Source organism: Harpia harpyja, chromosome Z, assembly GCF_026419915.1.
Source record: "Harpia harpyja isolate bHarHar1 chromosome Z, bHarHar1 primary haplotype, whole genome shotgun sequence".
Taxonomy (NCBI): Eukaryota; Metazoa; Chordata; class Aves; order Accipitriformes; family Accipitridae; genus Harpia; species Harpia harpyja.
Window position 1 is genome coordinate 8,126,104 of NC_068969.1, and position 17,307 is coordinate 8,143,410.

General features: G+C 50.7%; 2 protein-coding genes across 2 annotated transcripts in view; one reads left to right on the forward strand and one right to left on the reverse strand.

Annotated features, from left to right (window-relative positions):
- DNAH1 (dynein axonemal heavy chain 1) overlaps window positions 1–17,307 on the forward strand; it is a 72,711-nt gene that overhangs the window by 44,475 nt on the left and 10,929 nt on the right. Inside the window, exons 46-59 of the mRNA XM_052776703.1 lie at window positions 512–690; window positions 1,504–1,734; window positions 3,127–3,323; window positions 4,189–4,324; window positions 6,103–6,311; window positions 7,174–7,345; window positions 7,682–7,873; window positions 8,412–8,522; window positions 9,654–9,839; window positions 14,744–14,935; window positions 15,394–15,561; window positions 16,195–16,386; window positions 16,794–16,925; window positions 17,153–17,278. Of these exons, the coding sequence (XP_052632663.1) occupies window positions 512–690; window positions 1,504–1,734; window positions 3,127–3,323; window positions 4,189–4,324; window positions 6,103–6,311; window positions 7,174–7,345; window positions 7,682–7,873; window positions 8,412–8,522; window positions 9,654–9,839; window positions 14,744–14,935; window positions 15,394–15,561; window positions 16,195–16,386; window positions 16,794–16,925; window positions 17,153–17,278 (2,423 nt within the window). The remainder of the gene's footprint in view (window positions 1–511; window positions 691–1,503; window positions 1,735–3,126; window positions 3,324–4,188; window positions 4,325–6,102; window positions 6,312–7,173; window positions 7,346–7,681; window positions 7,874–8,411; window positions 8,523–9,653; window positions 9,840–14,743; window positions 14,936–15,393; window positions 15,562–16,194; window positions 16,387–16,793; window positions 16,926–17,152; window positions 17,279–17,307) is intronic.
- On the reverse strand, window positions 12,185–14,239 carry LOC128136728 (HAUS augmin-like complex subunit 3). The gene is made up of 2 exons (XM_052776702.1): window positions 12,997–14,239; window positions 12,185–12,820 (listed from the first exon to the last, which is right to left on the reverse strand). Exons 1-2 carry the CDS (start codon window positions 14,212–14,214, stop codon window positions 12,377–12,379), a joined length of 1,662 nt encoding a protein of 553 aa, XP_052632662.1. The 5' UTR covers window positions 14,215–14,239; the 3' UTR covers window positions 12,185–12,376.

Sequence of the window (17,307 nt, forward strand, 5' to 3'; positions counted from 1 at the left end):
GGCAGCTGTGTCTAAATCTTGCCAGACTATTGCATAAGAAATTATTCCTCTGTGGCTTTGCATTTGCTGAGCTCAATGAATTGCAAGGCGGTTTAGCTAAGAGGGCACTCACACCTTCTAGCTTCAAAGTAGCTGAAACTCCATTGCGGGAGTACAAGGAGGGAGAAGGAAAACCTGACTGGAGTATTTCAGGTAGGCACCAATTACCTGTCTGGCAGTGTCTCCTCTCTCCCTGGGGTGCATGAAGTCTTAACATCACAGAATTGTTGTTCTTCCCTCCCCAGATCTGATTCTCTTTGGTTGGGAAACTCATTGGCAAACTGTCCACTGCAGTGAGCAGGTGCTTGGTCAGGTCCCCACACAGTCTCTGCATAAGAAAGCAGAAAAGTGTGTTCCTGGCCAAGTCCTAGCAACACCTCTGCCACTCAGTGCCACCTGTCTGCACTGCTAGGACCTTCTCAACCCAAAGTCACCACCTTGGCATCCTCTCCACCTTCCTCTGTCTCTGCAGCAGGAGCACTTGCAGTCAAAGACTTGAATGAGCCCTTGGTTGATGCCACCACCTGCGTGTATTTGACCATCACATCCCAGCTGCTGCCCACACCAGCAAAGTCACATTACACCTTCAACCTGAGAGACCTCTCCAAGGTGTTCCAGGGCATGCTCATGGCTGAGCCCAGCACGATCGAGGTGAGTCCTCCCATCAGCACAGTCGTGCCACCCAGGGGAAGACCAGAAATGTTCTAGTTAAGGCCTCATTGACAGGCCTCAATTTCTTGTTGAAGCTGCATTTTGGTATTGTTCAATGAATGTGGTGACCTTCCTTTTGGCTATATTGCCTAGTACCGGTAGTAAACAGACCAATCCTGCCACCCCAGCCCTTCCTTGGCATGGAAGCAGGTGACTGGCCACAGGGAGTCAGTATGACACAGCCCGGCCATTCAGGGCTGGATGAAGCCATAGGGGACCAGACAGGGGACCACGCAGGGGTAGACGTGTTGTCCTGTTACCAGCTTGTAGCAATGGATGCTTCTGCCCTTTCAGCTCTCCTGAGGACCTTGCTCTGGCTCCAGCCTAGCCAGTAGAGATTGGCTTATCACAGGAAGTACTTAAGACACTGGTTCTGTGCTACACCTGAATAAAAGGATCTTTCCGAAAAACACAACTACTTCTGAAAACAGTAAAAATTAAATCAAACTGGGGGAAAGATAAGGACAAACAACATGAAATTTAAATCTCTCAAAGCCTGACATATGGACAAATAGAGGGGGGATTAGCTGAAGCCGTAATGAGCTCTCTGCAAAGCAGCTGTTTTGACAAGAGGTGATTTTGAGGGGAGAAGGGAATGCAGCTTCCTCCACCCAGTTCTTTCTCCACTCCAGCTGCCTTCTAGCAGGACTGGAGCTGGCTGCATGCCGGGCAGGAACCAGCTTTCCTGACAGCGAGGCTCTTAATACTTCTCTGTTTCTCTCACGGGGGCTGTTTTGCTGGATTTCCTACCAGAACAAACTGCACCTGCTGAGACTGTGGTACCATGAGAGCTGCCGGGTCTTCTGTGATCGCCTGGTCAGCAAGGAGGACCGGACCTGGTTTGACAACCTGATGAAGAGTATGATGGAGGAGTTAGGCACCACTTTTGAGGAGGTCATTCCCTCCCAGCCAGTTCTGTTTGGGGACTTCATGGAGCCAGGTGCCAATATCAAACTGTACAAAGCAATCAACAGCCAGGAAGAGGTAAGGACCCTGGGAATCATGATGATGTGAACTATATTCTCATCTTCTAAGTCTTCTGCAAACAAAAGAAAACACTTAATAGTAACCATGGGGCTTCTTGAATTGAAGGTGTCTGGAATCACAAACCCTCCCAGGGCTCTACTGTAAAATCCTACCCCAGATATGGATAGTGGCTGCATTTGGTGCGATGGGAAGTTGAGGTAGAACAAGCTGTCTCTGCATTGCCATCCTGGGGGCAGCCTGCTATGCCAAATCTCCCAAATGAACTGCACTCGGGACTGAAAAGTGAAATTTGCTGGAAAGAAATGGCACATTACCCCCAAACTATACTACTTTTGCCATTAAAGGCTTCACAATTGACCTTTACAAGTAATTAATGTTACTGTCAGATTCCCTGTTGGAGAAGATACTGCGAGTACTTTGGTAGTGATAATTAAGCAAAGGCAATGAGCAGTGCATTTTGCACTCATTATCAGAAACAGAGGATAATCCTGTCATCTCCTCTTGTGATAGCTGTGTGACAAGGACTGGTAATTAACTGAGCTTTCCAATCTCTTTTGCAAAGTAGGTAGGCCTGTCCCCCACTGAGGTGAGCACAGCTGAGACAGCCAGACTTACCAAGTTGCTGCACAGTCCACTGATGCACACAGAACTTTGGCATCTAGGCAGGGATCTCAGCACTGTATGAATTCCAGCTGATGTTGCTCGCCCAGGTTCACAGTGAGATTGCTGAGGGGGGTAGGACCAAATCCCAGATGTCTTCATGGTTCATCTCCTGCTCTGGCCTGAGGGTGCTGTCGAAGAGAGCCCTGGAAAGGGCAGGAGAGACTGCCTCTGCAGCTATTATGTGCAATGGCTGGACCAGGAGAGGAGTGCGCTTCTCTACCTACGACCAGCAGTGTTTTCTTCCAGCACCTGCCCTTTCCAGCCAGGATCCTAACCACAGGATGTAGCAGCAGACAGTGGTCAGCTATACAGCGAGGAAGCTCTCCCTGAGGGAGACCCTGGAAACAGTATGGGTCAGGCAGCCATAAGCTATTTTATTTTCAACTATGCCTTGCTATTTCTCCAGGCAAACAGCACTGCTGGGAACAGCAGACCTTAGTCACTTCCCTGAGTTAAAGGTCACCATTCAGCAGCTGCTGCCACCACCACCACCACTACCACTAACTAAATTCAGCCCAGTGCAATGGCAGTTCCTATAGGAGCATAGAGAGCCATCAACTCCCCAAAAGCAGCTCCTAGGGAGCAAGTGGGAGAGACAGCTGCTCCCAGATACTGCTGATCAACAGGCTTTACCCTCCCAGAAGCCTAGCTGTGCTTACAGACAACCACCCACCCCCTCACAATTGCTTTTATCTGGTAGCCACAATTGACTGTTTCTGCCCACAGCTGAAGGTTGTGATTGAGGATTACCTGGAGGAGTACAATCAAATCAACACCCCAGAGCTGAAGCTTGTGCTTTTCATGGATGCAATACAGCACATCTGCCGAATCAGCCGGATCCTGCGGCAGGCTCCAGGGAATGCTCTTCTTCTGGGTGTTGGGGGAAGTGGGAGACAGTCTCTCACCAGGCTGGCATCTCACATGTAAGTAATGCACTCCTATGCACATAATGTGGAGCTGCTCCATCAGGGCTGCCTCCAAAGAATCTCTTTTCCTGCCCTTCCTGCTACTGGTTACACATTTTTCTGGTTGCTGACTCTTCAGATTTAACACTCAAGAGCTAGGGCTCAGTTAACACGCACATTTACACTAGAAAAATTGGACTCTTTTGCCTGCTAGTAGCTTGGGTTACTGACTGCTGCGGGCATGCAGCAAATGAGCAAAAGCAGCACGGTCCATGTCAGCTCACTGGCCTGTGCAGCACTCAGCATGGCAGGGGAATAGACAGGGGCTTCTTCCTGGGAGCTGGGCAGCAGGAAGACAAAGACAGGAGCTACTAGTGACAAGTGATCAAGTGACACTGGCAGCCTGGCAAGTAGGACTGGTGAGTCTTGGGAGCCAAGAGCCCACGAGGCGGGAAACTTGAAGAGCCAGGGAACTAGGCTGAGGAAGAAAATTCTTCCAGCTCTGGATACAAGGTGTGATCCTGGAGAAATGCAACCACGGTTCCCAGGTGCACCAGCCTCTGAGGGCAGCATCACAAAAAAAATCTATGTTGAGTTGCTCCCTCTGCACTCTTAGGCACTGGGCCTGAGCAGCAGTGTGACTTTGTTAGCTCATGGAATTGTACTTCTCCTGGTTTCTACCCAGCTCAGGTGTCTCTGCTTTGAGTAAAACATGCTCTCAGGCTGGTGGTTGAACATGCACAAGGACAGGCGTGTGCTCAGGGCTCACTGCGGGAAAACAACTTGCTTGAGTCCTCTCCCCCTGAGTCCACAACACATACTTAGGATTGACAAATAGTAGATTTTAATTCAATGTAAATCCACAGGCTTCTCTTTCCTTTAGGGCAGATTATGAGTGTTTCCAGATTGAACTATCCAAAAATTATGGCATGACCGAATGGCGAGATGACGTGAGGAAGATCATGATGAAGGCAGGCCTTCAAAGTCTACCCAAGACGTTCCTATTTGTAGACACACAGGTACAAGTGTACTCTCACGGTACAGGAGTATTAGCATGGTGGACTCCATCTCAAAAGGAGTCAGAAACATCTCTAAGCTCAGTAAATCCTGTCCTGGTTTCAGCTGGGATAGAGTTAACTGTCTTCCTAGTAGCTGGTACAGTGCTATGTTTTGAGTTCAGAGCGAAGAATGTTGATAACACTGATGTTTTCAGTTGTTGCTCAGTAGTGTTTAGACTAATGTCAAGGATTTTTCAGCTTCTCATGCCCAGCCAGTGAGAAAGCTGGAGGGGCACAAGAAGTTGGCACAGGACACAGCCAGGGCACCTGACCCAAACTGGCCAACGGTGTATTCCATACCATGTGACGTCCCATCCAGTACAGAAACGGGGAAGTGGGGGGCAGGGATTCGCCGCTCGGGGGACTGGCTGGGTGTCGGTCGGCGGGTGGTGAGCAATTGCACTGCGTATCATTTGTACATTCCAATCCTTTCATTATTGCTGTTGTCATTTTATTAGTGTTATCATTATCATTATTAGTTTCTTCTTTTCTGTTCTATTAAACCGTTCTTATCTCAACCCACGGGTTTTGCTTCTTCTCCCGATTTTCTCCCCCATCCCACTGGGTGGGGGGGAGTGAGTGAGCGGCTGCGTGGTGTTTAGTTGCTGGCTGGGGTTAAACCACGACAATCCCCCTGAAGAGGATTGAGGAGCTTTGATAGAAACCAGGCACAGCTTGTTTCTTAAGTAAGTAGCCCACCTTCATCATCTTATAAAAAAGCCCCATGGAAACTAAAGGTGGTATATTTGTTGCTAGAGGAACTGTACAGCTGTGTGTGAGTGGGATGATTCTTCTGTTGCTCAAGGAAGCCTCTTTCAGCTCCATCCAAGGGTTTGGTGGGATCAGAGATTTTAGACACAGCTGCCTGAAGCTAAGCACTACACTGGCCACTGTTACTAGAAGTCCTAAGTAACATCATTCTCTTTCTTTTCAAAGATACCAGTAGATTTTAGGGCCTTATGCCTGCTGGTTCCACATGATAATGTTGGCTTGTTACTGTAAACTGTAACTTGCTAATGACTAGACCAAGTTCTGGAATTCACCGTTATGTTCCCCATAGACTTTTTTACTGCCTTCATTATCACAGGAACCAAGTCCCTTCTGGCAGCGCCCTAAGCAGTGAGATGAATATCTGTCAAGTGGTGCTTGTTCTTGCATCCTTTTCCCTACAGTGAGAAGCATATGTGGGAGAAGAGGGGCATGGGAGGGTGCATTTAGTTAAATAATAGATGGATGCTGTGTATTTCTGATTTAGCAAAGGTGGAGAGGTGAGTGTAGCTCTGGAGGGAGATCATCCCACAGACTGTGACACATCCCTACAATTACTCTGTCTCTCACATTGATGAGTTTTATCCTAATAGTGAAGTGTTCTGTGCTGGAGGAATGAAGACCCAGAGCAACCTAATGTTTGGGGTCTGGTTGCAGGGTCACTGCAAGGCAGGGAGCAAGGCCCTGAGCATAATTTGTCTGTAAGGAGACAGTGAATGGGCAGAGGGAGGTTTGTTCTCAGGCACACACCTCCACCCCTGAAATGGCTAAACATGGCTGTTCAATTGGAAATGCTGGACAAGGGTCAGAGTATGCTTTCCTAGAGCAGAGTGATCACAGAAATGATTTCTTATAACAGGGGCTGAGGGCTATATTTATCCAGAAGTGATCTCCATGGCATGTGGAGACATGACTGTCTTATGACTTACTTAGGAAGCTACTTTTTTTTTTTTTTCCTATCATATCCTTAGATTAAAAATGAATCCTTCCTTGAGGATATCAACAACCTGCTCAACTCGGGTGACATTCCCAACATTTACAACTCTGATGATCAAGAACAGATCATGATGGCTATGAAGCCCATTGTTCGAGATCTAGGGCAGCAGCCCACCAAGGCCAATTTGATGGCTGCATACACAGCACGGGTTCGCAGCAATATCCACATGGTCCTGTGCATGAGGTACAGTTCAGGGGTAGCACTCCCTGCTGTCAATGTTAATGTTAATTATTCTCTCCTTGTCTTTTGCCTTGCATCACTTTGTCATTGGACCTTTGTTTCTAAGCCCCTGACTTTGGAGGAGGAATAAGATTTGCATACCACCTACCCATAGGACTGGATACTATTTTTACATTTTGCTAGTTTCAAGATGAAGTTTGAAAAGTTTAAGAATATGATTATATGTGATCCAGATTAAATACAAGCTTCCTCCTCCTTCATGCACCATTGAGCTGTTTGTTACAAAAACATCTTGCTTGAATTTGGGGCTCAGTTGCACCATGTTTATTCATGAATCTAGTGCATAGTCCATGAACAGCTTGCTTGCTTGCAGGAGGGCTGCCAGAAGGTACAGGGCATTCTCAGTGCAAGTACAAGTGGAAGAATCAGGGCCATGATTTTGGTCTGGTGATGTGATCTCTGCATTCACCTGCTTGAAATAGATTTCAGGTCACATTTATTTCTTACCCCTTAAGTGTTCCCCTAGGGAGGGACCCATAAAACATCACCCCACTACCATCTTAATACTTCCAGAATATACCCAGGACTTCCAAGGAGTGAGCTGTGACACGCACCTCAGGACATGTGGCTCACTGCGTGAACTTTCATTCCAAGGAGTGAGCTGTGACACACACCTCAGGACATGTGGCTCACTGCGTGAACTTTCATTCCCTATTTCCCTCTCTCCTTCTTCTTCCTTGGGTATATTTCCTTCCTTCTTACTCTGTAAGAGTTCAGGATGGTTCTTCAGGGAAGTAAGAAAGCTATTTTAGCCTTGTATTTATAGCCAGTTGCAACATCTCTTTTCTACATGTCTTTCCCTCAGCCCTATTGGAGAAGTCTTCCGTGCACGCTTGAGACAGTTCCCCTCTCTTGTGAACTGCTGTACCATCAACTGGTTTAATGAGTGGCCTGCTGAAGCCCTGCAGTGCGTTGCCTCCTCCTTCTTGCACAGGATCCCACATCTTGGTGCCAGTACTGAAGATGTCAATGGAATGGTAGGTGCTACACTCAACACACAAAACACAGCTCCTGTGTGGTCAATGTGCCGTGTCTCTAGATACACATAGACAATGGATGCAGAACATACCTGCAGAAAGGTCCTACCCTGTAGCAGAAATGTCCCATGGCAGGATCATTCAACTAGAGAACTGGTTAGCTTTTGTATGCCTTGAAATGGCCATGTCCGTTCGTCCTCGTCTCTATGGCATTGAAGCCCACACACATACATAAGCTCTGCTGTGACTGTATACTTAGGGTCTCTGTGGGTATCACATAGACTTGCCTACATGTTCAGTACTGAATAAGATTGTTTCTTTCCTTTCTCCTTGTAGATTCAAGTATGTGTAGAAATCCATCAGAGCGTGGCAAATAAGTGCCAAGTGTACCTAGCAGAGCTGGCCAGACACAATTACGTCACTCCCAAGAGCTACCTTGAGTTCCTCGACATCTTCACTTCCCTGATTGGAAAGAAGAAACAGGAACTGAAGACAGCCAAGAACAGGATGAAAAGTGGCCTGGACAAGGTTCGTCACTCACACCCAGGAGATCTTTGGGCCCGCCTTACCTGCTCTGATTAGCGTATTTATAGTTGCAGAGATGTAGTGAGGTGCCCTACACATCTCCTATGTAACAGGAGAAGGCTCATGCTAAAGCAAATGATAACTATGCCTTCTGCCAGGGCCAGTCTTTCTGAAGGGCTGAGTCTGTAACAGCTCTAAAAGAATGATGGTCCCCAGTCTTTGGGGACCACAGACCACTCTAGCTCATAATCTCTCAGGATGTTCCTTATTAACCTTTTAATTGAAAGCCCTGTAACAGCAACATGATTCCACTGACACTGTCATGAGCTTATGAAGTAATGCCCATCATGTACAGGCACCATTAGGCACTACTGTTTATAAACACACCACAGTGCCAGACGGTTGCTTAAGCAGGAACCAAGGCAAGACCTGCATTGTACAGCCTGACACTGGGCAGGGAGCACCCACTAGGACAGCACAGCCCTTTCCTGGGGCTTTCTGTGGCTCCTGCCTCTGCTCTCACTCCACTCTGCTCCCACAGCTCTTGCAAACAGCAGAGGATGTAGCGAGGATGCAGGAGGAGCTGGAGTCTGCCCGACCTCTCCTGGCACAGGCAGCCAAGGACACACTGGCAACCATGGAGCAACTGCAGGTACTGCTGCTGGACAGCCCTGCATTGTCCAAGTCTGCTCAGACTGGACACAGGGCTTGGGGAGGCCATGCAGGGGTTGTATGAAATCCTGCTTGATCTGACAGTAAAAAGGCCTCCAATTAGCACATCAGGTATTTATGCAGAACAGCACTGCCAGCAAGAATGGCCTTCTGCTGGGGTCCCTGCTCTGGTGTTGGTGGGGGCCAGTCACAACCTACCAGCCAGTTGCTAGCAGAAGTGATGGCTCACATGCCCCTGTCTGAAACCACAACCTGGGGTCAATCAGCCAAGCTACCAGCTCCCTTTCCTCCCTGGTTTAGATCCTTGCAAGAACAGACTAGCAACACTACTAACACAATTCTCAGGTGGCCTGAGCAGCTCTAAGCCCAGACTGTTGTTGCTGAAAGGAATCATTCCCCCACATCCCATCCCCAGGGAGCTGATCCAGCTGCAGCCTGCCCCTGCTGGCCCAAACCTCAGGGATCATCACACACACAGTCACTTGTGCCGCTGCAGAAGAAGGAACTGTCCTCTTGTTGGCTGTCACTACCTTCCTACCTCCTTGTGTTCTTCCCTGCCTGTCTCCTACTGTGGGATGGCCAGACAGAGTGAAGAGACACTAACATCATACAGCTCTGCATGCAAAGGGGAAGGAATCTGCAATCTCCCATGTTCCCACATAGCAGATAAAGATATGGCTATATTCCACATTCCCTTTACACATCCTGGTAGTGTTTTAACCCTGAGGGTAGGCAGAAGTCACAGTTTTAGAAACAAAACCCTCAGCATATCTTTTTATTCCTCCATCTCACTACACATTTGCATCCCTATACATCCTCTCCCTTTGCCAATAGGAAAAAGGGCTAGAGCAGCTAATTCCTGCAGGACCAACACCATTCCAGGCCCAGCCAGAGCTAGAGCTTTTGGATGATCTCTACAGGCTGACAAAAGCCTCCTGCCAGTATGATGCAGAAAGGGGATCCCCTCTAGCAGTTAGGCCTGAGCATGTCTCTGCTGGAAGAAAACACATGACCTGTCAAGACAGCTGTGATCCTTACCTAGCAGTGCTGAGCCAAGCCAAAGGGGTGCCCTGGCTCCAGCACACTTCTGAGGCTGTCTCTGGTGTTGCAGGTGGACACAGCTGTGGCTGAAGAGACAAGAAGTGCTGTGCAGGCTGAGGAGATGAAGGCCAAAGTGAAAGCGCAGACAGCCCAAGCCATTGCAGATGATGCTCAGAAGGACTTGGCTGAAGCCCTCCCAGCCCTGGATGCTGCTCTTGCCAGCCTGAGGAACCTCAACAAAAGTGATGTTACAGAGGTAACTGGGTTGAGGGGGAGGGTGGCAGAGCTGGGTCTGGTCCTGGACAGCCTCTCACTTTGCAGCAATTCCCCTTCTATAGGCTTGCAGCATCCCCAACCTTTTCCAGCATGTCTGTCCATCACCGTGGGCTCACAGTCTGGGCAGCTGCCCATGCAGCTTCTTTGTTTCACTCCTTTAGAAGCAAAGAGTTCTGAAGGGCAGAGAGGCAGGAGCTGGCTCCTGGGTGTTCCTACATGTTGTTTCCAACTTGTGCCAGAGAGGATGTTGAGAAGGGCTCACCCTATGGTACCTGTCCATGGGGGTAGGTGGCAGGCAGTGCCACAAGACAACCCTGAGTATTGACTGCGCAACACAGGGACAGATCTAGCAGCACACTGTCTGAAACAGCAGGCTCTTTTGAAAGGTGATCCACCACAGGCAGAGAAGAAGAAGAGGCAATGGCTGGTGGGCTGACTTCAAGGAACACTGGCTTGAAATAGGATAGTTGGAGAAAGGAGGGGGATTCTGAGCCTGGCAAGTGTCACAGCCCATAGCCAAGACAGCAAACTCAGCAAGTACAAGATTTTATTGCCCAGGGTATAACAGCTCTAGAGGCAAGGGACAGGCTTATTGCTCTGCAATTGTGAGTAATGGACCTTTTTATTCCCCACAAAATATACAAAACTCCTTTCCCCAGAAGGTGAGGAAAGGAGGAGTGTCAGTCCACTTGCCCCCAGCACCCATTCTCTTGTAGAATTGGCATGAGAAGTCTCCTGTCTATACAAGGCTTCCAATGCCAACTCAGAAGATACATCAATTTCTTTCATATCATCTATCCCACCCACCAGCTTTGGGAAACTCTTCGTTTAAGGAATAAGCTCCCTGCTTCTTTTAAGCCCAGCTGCTGCACCATGACCCAAGTAACCTGTCATGAGCTAGGACCACCAGAGTTCTCTCCCAGTCCAGGATTGATGACCCAGCCCAACCAAAAGATGGCACCATTTCTGTGGCAAGGAGTGAGCATCCCTTTGATCTACTCCTTTGCATAAGGCAGCTTCATCACTGGTCCCTTGGAGGAAGCCAACACCTGCTTCTCCAGCTCCTCCACCACCTCTCTCAGCCAATCCTCATTGCAGTAAAAATACACATAAAGGTTGCGCTCTGTCTGCAGGATAGGGCTCTCCAGAGATCTGCGTTTGACCTTCAAGTCACTCAGGAGGTCTGCCAGCTTTTGGTAGAGGTTGTCCTGCATGGTGATCAGTTGCTGCATCAGGTCTGTGATCTCCTGAGGGGCAGAGCCCAAATACATGTGAACATGGAGAAAATCCCCCTCTTTCTGCCGCCTATGGAACAGCTCAGCCCACCAGAAACAACCACCCACCTGGCTCAGGCCTTGAAACACATCCAGTCCAAGGAACAGAGGTAGCTTACTGGGCCACCTTGGCTAAGGCACCCCAATCTCTATACTTAACAGCACATGTGAAACACAGTAAGAATTGCCTTTGTCCCTCAGCCAGCCACTGCCTCATTGGATAGCTTTTGGCAAGGATCAGGCCAACCTCCTCCTCTGGCTCTGTCAGCTGAGCGGCAGTAAGTTCTCCCCCATGCACCCAGAGAAGATGGCACAGAGGGCTCTGACTCACAGCCCTGTGCCACCCAGCAAGGCCTGGTGGAGCCGGAGTGCTTGCTTACCGGAGAGGAGAGCTGCAGCTGGTTGGAGCTGTTGTACAGCAGCCGGTAGAGCACCTCTGTGGAGGACTCCAGGGCAGGGAGCTGGGACATAGGAGCTGCCAGCTGTGCTTCCAGCACCCTCTGGTCCTGAACCAACTGGGAGCAATGGGCTGCTATGGCCTCATAGCTGTGGAAGAGCTGCTCCTCCCAATCTTGCCCCACCAGCATCTCCCAGAGTCTGCAAAAAAGGACAGCCAGCCAGAGGTGTGAGCAGTGTGCCAGCACTGAGGAAGAACAGGGCTCAGAGGACATTGTACACTGTAGGACTGGGATGCAAGCAGCTGTGGGGCAACAACGAGAGGACAACCTCACCTGGTTGAGCAGCCCATGTCCTGGAGGTCTGGGAAGAGCACCATAAAGGACCACACTGGCTCAAGAGCCAGTCAGGGACTCCTTGCTACCAGACACCAGCTACTCCAGAGCTGCGCAGGAAAGACTGAGAAGCCCCTGTCAGTGCAGGACACCCAACCAGAGAAAGCTCTTGCTCCAAGCAGCTTGTGCTTTCTTCTGGCCCAGCTCTCCTTCTCCATGGCTGAAGACTTGCCTCTGCACTCTCCACCTTCACATCCTAGGAACACCTCTGTTCTTCCTACTCATGCCCTTCTCCAAGCCCATGCTTTGCTGCAGCAGCCATAGCCAGCCAGGAAGAAGCAAATGCCATCTTCTGGGGTATTTCACACTACTGTGGAGTCAGGGTGCCTCTGCACTGGCAGAAGAGCACTGCTAGACTGCCTGGTAGCTTGGGTCTGCCACTTGCCTCTCCCATTCCCATGCCACCTCCTCCACATCTAGTTTGTTCCTCATGCACACACACACCCAGGCCCTTACCGTACAGCAGAGAGGTCTTTGGGGTCTATCCATATGCATGGACAACCTTTCTGGGAGGAGATGGCATCTTTGAAGTAGTCCTGCTGCTCCTGCAGCCTGGTCTGGGCTTCCCTCATAGCAGTTCTCATCTCCCCCAGCTGAGAAGCCTTCTGGTCCAACTCCTTTCTCTCCCATTTCAGCTGGAGCTCCAGCAGATCCAGGCGGCTGTGCTGGCTTGCCAGCCACGCAGCTGCCTCCTCCTGCCTCCTGGCAACGTACTGCAGATGGGCAGCTTCCAGGCTGAGCTGCCTCTGCAGGATGGGCCCACGAGAGAGGCAGGCCTCTGCCTTCAGCAGGGATGGCAGCTGGTGGTTCAGGATCTGCGTGACGTTGCAACGCAGGGCGTGAAGCTGCTTTTGAAGTGTGGCAGCCTGACTCCGGAGCTCTGCCTCAACTACATGCTGTGCAGGGGGAAGACAAGACAGGCTGGTGTCAGGGTGCACCACTAGCACTGCCTGGCTCTGCCACCCCCTCCTGACATGTCAGCTGTGCTCCAGCATTCAACAGCAGGGACTGCCTGCAGCACAGGCAGACCCTGCCACAAAGGATGGTGGACAAAAGGGAGCACTGGCCCTACCTGGTTCTCCTTGAGAGCTTCCAGAGTCCTCTGGGCCCACTCCAGCGCAGCGCAGTTGCCTTCCACTTTTGCTGACATGACTATAACCTCCCTCTGGGCACAGATATGTGCTTTCTCCATTCGGCTCAGCTCCTTCCAGTAGTGGTCTTGGTCCTCCAGTAGCTCATCTCCATCAGTCCCAAGGCTTTTCAGCATTGTTGTTTGCTCGGCATCCATTCTCTCTGTGGCTTCCTGGCTGCTATCTCTCTCTTCCTCATCCCCCATGCTCAACACCTCTCTTCCATTCCTCCCCTCCACTAGCAGCTCTGCCTTTGAGCCTCGGACCAGTATTCCCTGACTTGCTGCTGCCACCCTCCATGGTGTGTTTGCACACTCTTGATAAGGAGCTCCTCTTCTTCCTTCCAGTATGTTCCAGTCTGAGTCCATCTGTGTTGCAGCCTCCAGCCTTTCCTTCAGGCTGCTCTTCCCCTGTGCACTTTTTCCCTGAGCATCTGGAGCTTGGACACTCCCTGGTAAGACCTGCTGGAAGAAACTCTCAAACATGTTGGTGGCCTGTCGTTCTAGCTCCATGTAAGGGCCAAGATCCATCTCGCACAGCAGTGCCGGCAGCCGGCCTTTCCCCACATCCCCATGCCACTCTGCCAGCTGCTTTGCAGCCTTGCTGACCTGGCTCAGGACAGCCCTGGTTTGGAAGGCTTCTACTTCCAGGTCCACCTGAGCCTTCCTCAAGTCCTGCTTCACCACTGCCTCCTCCTCCTCCAAACACCTCAGCTCCCGCTGCAGGTTGGCTGCCCAAACCTGCAGCTTGCTGTGCCGCCAGAGCTGAAGGTCACGATAGTCCTTCAGCTCCTGAAGCTCCTGCTGCAGGGCCTCCAAAGAGAGACCCTCATCATCCGGTATCATGCTTGGCAACTGCGGGACCTGGTGGCACATCTGTAACGCCTGCTCGAGAGCATCACCTTCCAGGATGGGCTTGCCTGCAGCCAACAGGGCATCGTAGGCCTCCACCTCAGCTGGGCTCAGCACATTCTCCTCACCCACCGTGCTGCAGAACCACTCCAGGAACTGCTTTGTCTGAGGGCAGTCAAAGAGCCAGTCAAAGTCCTTCTCACAGAGCGTGTCTGCGTGGGGGTAGACCAGCCTCAGTGTCGCCACAAACTCTGCCCCTCTGTTGACCGTGTCCAGTGGGAAGGCCTGGGAGTATCTCTGGCTGAACATGGCAAGGATGGTCAGCGCTAGAAGGAAAAAAGCAGGAGTCGTCCTTAAGGGTCCTGACACCCACAGCCATCTCAAGGGTGCCACAGCGGCACTCCTAGCTGCCTGCTTGAGAAGAGACTCAAGCAGTCCCTCCACAAGTGCTGCAGACCAGCTTATGGGGTGCAGCATTACTACAGTGGGGTACAAGGCAAATGAGAGCCCACAGAGCAAGGGAGAAAGCCTGCCCATGCCCCATTTCCATGCAGCCTCCTCTCCAGGGCCATACGGGTCTAGCTCCTTTGCTAAGACATCTTCAGCCTGTAAGACACACCTGTCAGAGCACCAGGGCAGGCTTTTTCAGCTCATAGTTTGCTCCGTGCCCATTCAGATAACCAGCTTTCCCTTCAAATAACTCTGTCCTTCCTGTGTGTGCATTGCATCCTCTAAATGTCCTGCCACTGGTCCCAGTCTCCCCTGGGCCAGCTGAGGGATGAGCACCCCACCTCACCAAGAACCAGGCCAACCCGCTGTCTCCATTTGGGTTTTGAAGGTACGAGCAATGCAGCGGCCTCCCCTCAGTGTGAAGATGGTGATTGAAGCTGTCTGCATTATGAAAGGAATCAAGCCCAAAAGGGTGGCAGGAGAAAAGCTAGGCTCCAAGGTGGATGACTACTGGGAGCCAGGCAGGGGCCTTCTCCAGGACCCAGGGAAGTTCCTGGACAGTCTGTTTAAGTATGATAAGGTAAGTGGTGGCAGAGGGAGGCTGTGACCAGGGATCAGGTATTGCCTCACAGAGATCCTTCTCACAGCAATGAAGCTTAAAGCTCTCTGTGGGCAACACCCCTCAGCAGCACAGAGGTTGAGGACATATTTGGCCTGGAAGTCCTCGTGTCAGCTGCACTTCACTGCCTTGGGCAATGGGACCCAGATGCACAAGTCTTGCCCTTCTGTCCCTCTGCTCTTTCCATGTGGAAGAGCTGGATGGAAGTGGTTTGGGAAACGATTTACCCAATCCCACAGCCATGCCTCCCAGGCCTCAAAACACAGCAATTTGATTCCTCTTGCTCCAGCACAATGCCTTACCCACCCTGCCAGGTCCTGGGGCAGGCTGCAGCCACTGGGTGAAGCCCTTTGAGACCCTCAGTCAGATCTCCAGCACCCTTATCACCGATCTCCTTTCTCTCCCACCATTCCTTGCAGGACAACATTGCAGACACTGTGATCAGGGCCATCCAGCCCTACATTGACAGTGAGGAGTTTCAGCCAGCTGCCATCGCCAAGGTCTCCAAAGCTTGCACCTCCATCTGCCAGTGGGTGCGGGCCATGCACAAGTACCACTTTGTGGCCAAGATCGTGGAACCCAAGCGGGTAAGAGGCAGCGTGACCCAGTTGCTCTAGGTGTTAGGGAAACAGTACTAGCAGCCCCCTTCTGCAGAAGATGCTGAGAATCACCATGTTCTCCAGGTCAGGACATGATGTTCAGACCAAGCCTTAGCAGAGCCAAAGCCTCAAAACCCATAACGTAATAAAGTAGAAGAAATCAGCCTAGAATATGCTGGGACAGAAGTGGTACCTTGTTCTTAGTATGGAGTTCCTGGCTCAGCAGAAACTGTACTTACAGAACCATTCCCACATCTCACTAGTGTTTCAGCCTCAATCCTCTCCGAGCCTAGCTATTTCTTTATTGTTATTTTGAGGCAAGCAGAGGAACCTTTCCTCCTGTTCACTAGTGGGCCACATCCTGAGCTTGTGTAAGCTGGCACAGGCTCTTGGCTTTTTGGAGCTACGCAGAAATGCCTTCCTCACCCCTACTTTTATTCCTGAGCTTGCAGAACATCCCCCTGGAGTTAGGCAGGTCAATCTTTGTCATACAGGGAAGGATCTCAGTATCAGCTACTGCTTTTATGGAAAACCAACTCTTGTTCCAAGGTCTCTAGCTTTTGGGGGAAGAGCCTGGCCATATGCCCAACGTACTCACTGTTTCCTTGTGCATCTCCACAGCAAGCCTGGCGGGAAGCAGAAGAGGACCTGCGTGCCACTCAGCAGGTCCTCAAGGAAGCTAAGGAACACCTGAGGGAGGTCGAAGGTGGCATTGCCATGCTGCAAGCCAAGCACAAGATATGCATAGCCAAGAAGGAGGAGTTGGAGATGAAGTGTGAGCAGTGTCAGCAGAGACTGGGCCGTGCTGATATGGTAAGGGACAGAGCTGGGTTCTGCCTGCTTGAATGAAACAACCTGATTTCAGGTCAAGGAGGACAGTGGTTAAAACATCTGTGTGCCTGCAACTCAGGACAATCCTAGGTTGAAGCTGCCTGGCCAGATCTCAGCAGCACAACAGGACTGGGGAAGCTAAGCTAGCCAGGCACTGGTGTGAAAATGTTGTCCTCTTATGCACAGCTTCTTTAGCCAGGACAGCTGAGAGCAGCCTAGTAATCCCAGGATTAAGTGCTCAAATCTGGGGACAGAATTCAGGATATGGTAGAGGCCACCCTGCAATCTCTGGTCACCAAAGTCACCTGGAGCATTACCCAGAGAGCAGCAGGTCCAGGACACAAGGTTGGACCACACAGCAGCTCTCATATGTGCAACTTACTCCACAGCTCATAAACAGCCTGGCTGATGAAAAGGTGCGCTGGCAGGACACTGTAGAGAACCTGGATTACAAGATGAACAACATCACTGGTGACGTGCTGGTTGCAGCTGGGTTTGTGGCCTACCTAGGCCCTTTTACAGTAAGTGTGCAATGCTCCCTGCAAGGGGCTCGGTTAACTGCTCTGCTTTCCTGGCCAGATCTGCTGGGAAAAGGGACTAGGGCAAAAGGGTGCAAGATCCCTCCTGGATCTCTCTCTGTGCCAGAGGCGGCACAGGATCCCATTTCAATGGAAACAGGATGGTTTAGATGCTCACAGCAGACTAGCTGCAACTAAAAGAAAGGCTATGATTGTTCTTCTCATGGCAGGGACACTACCGCGTAGCACTGTGCAAGGAGTGGCTGAGGCAGCTGTCAGAAAACAACATTCCTCACACCAAGGAGCCAAACCTGATCAACACCCTTGGAGACCCCATGGAAATCCGCTCCTGGCAGGCAAGTTGGAGAAAAACCCAATGCTTCAG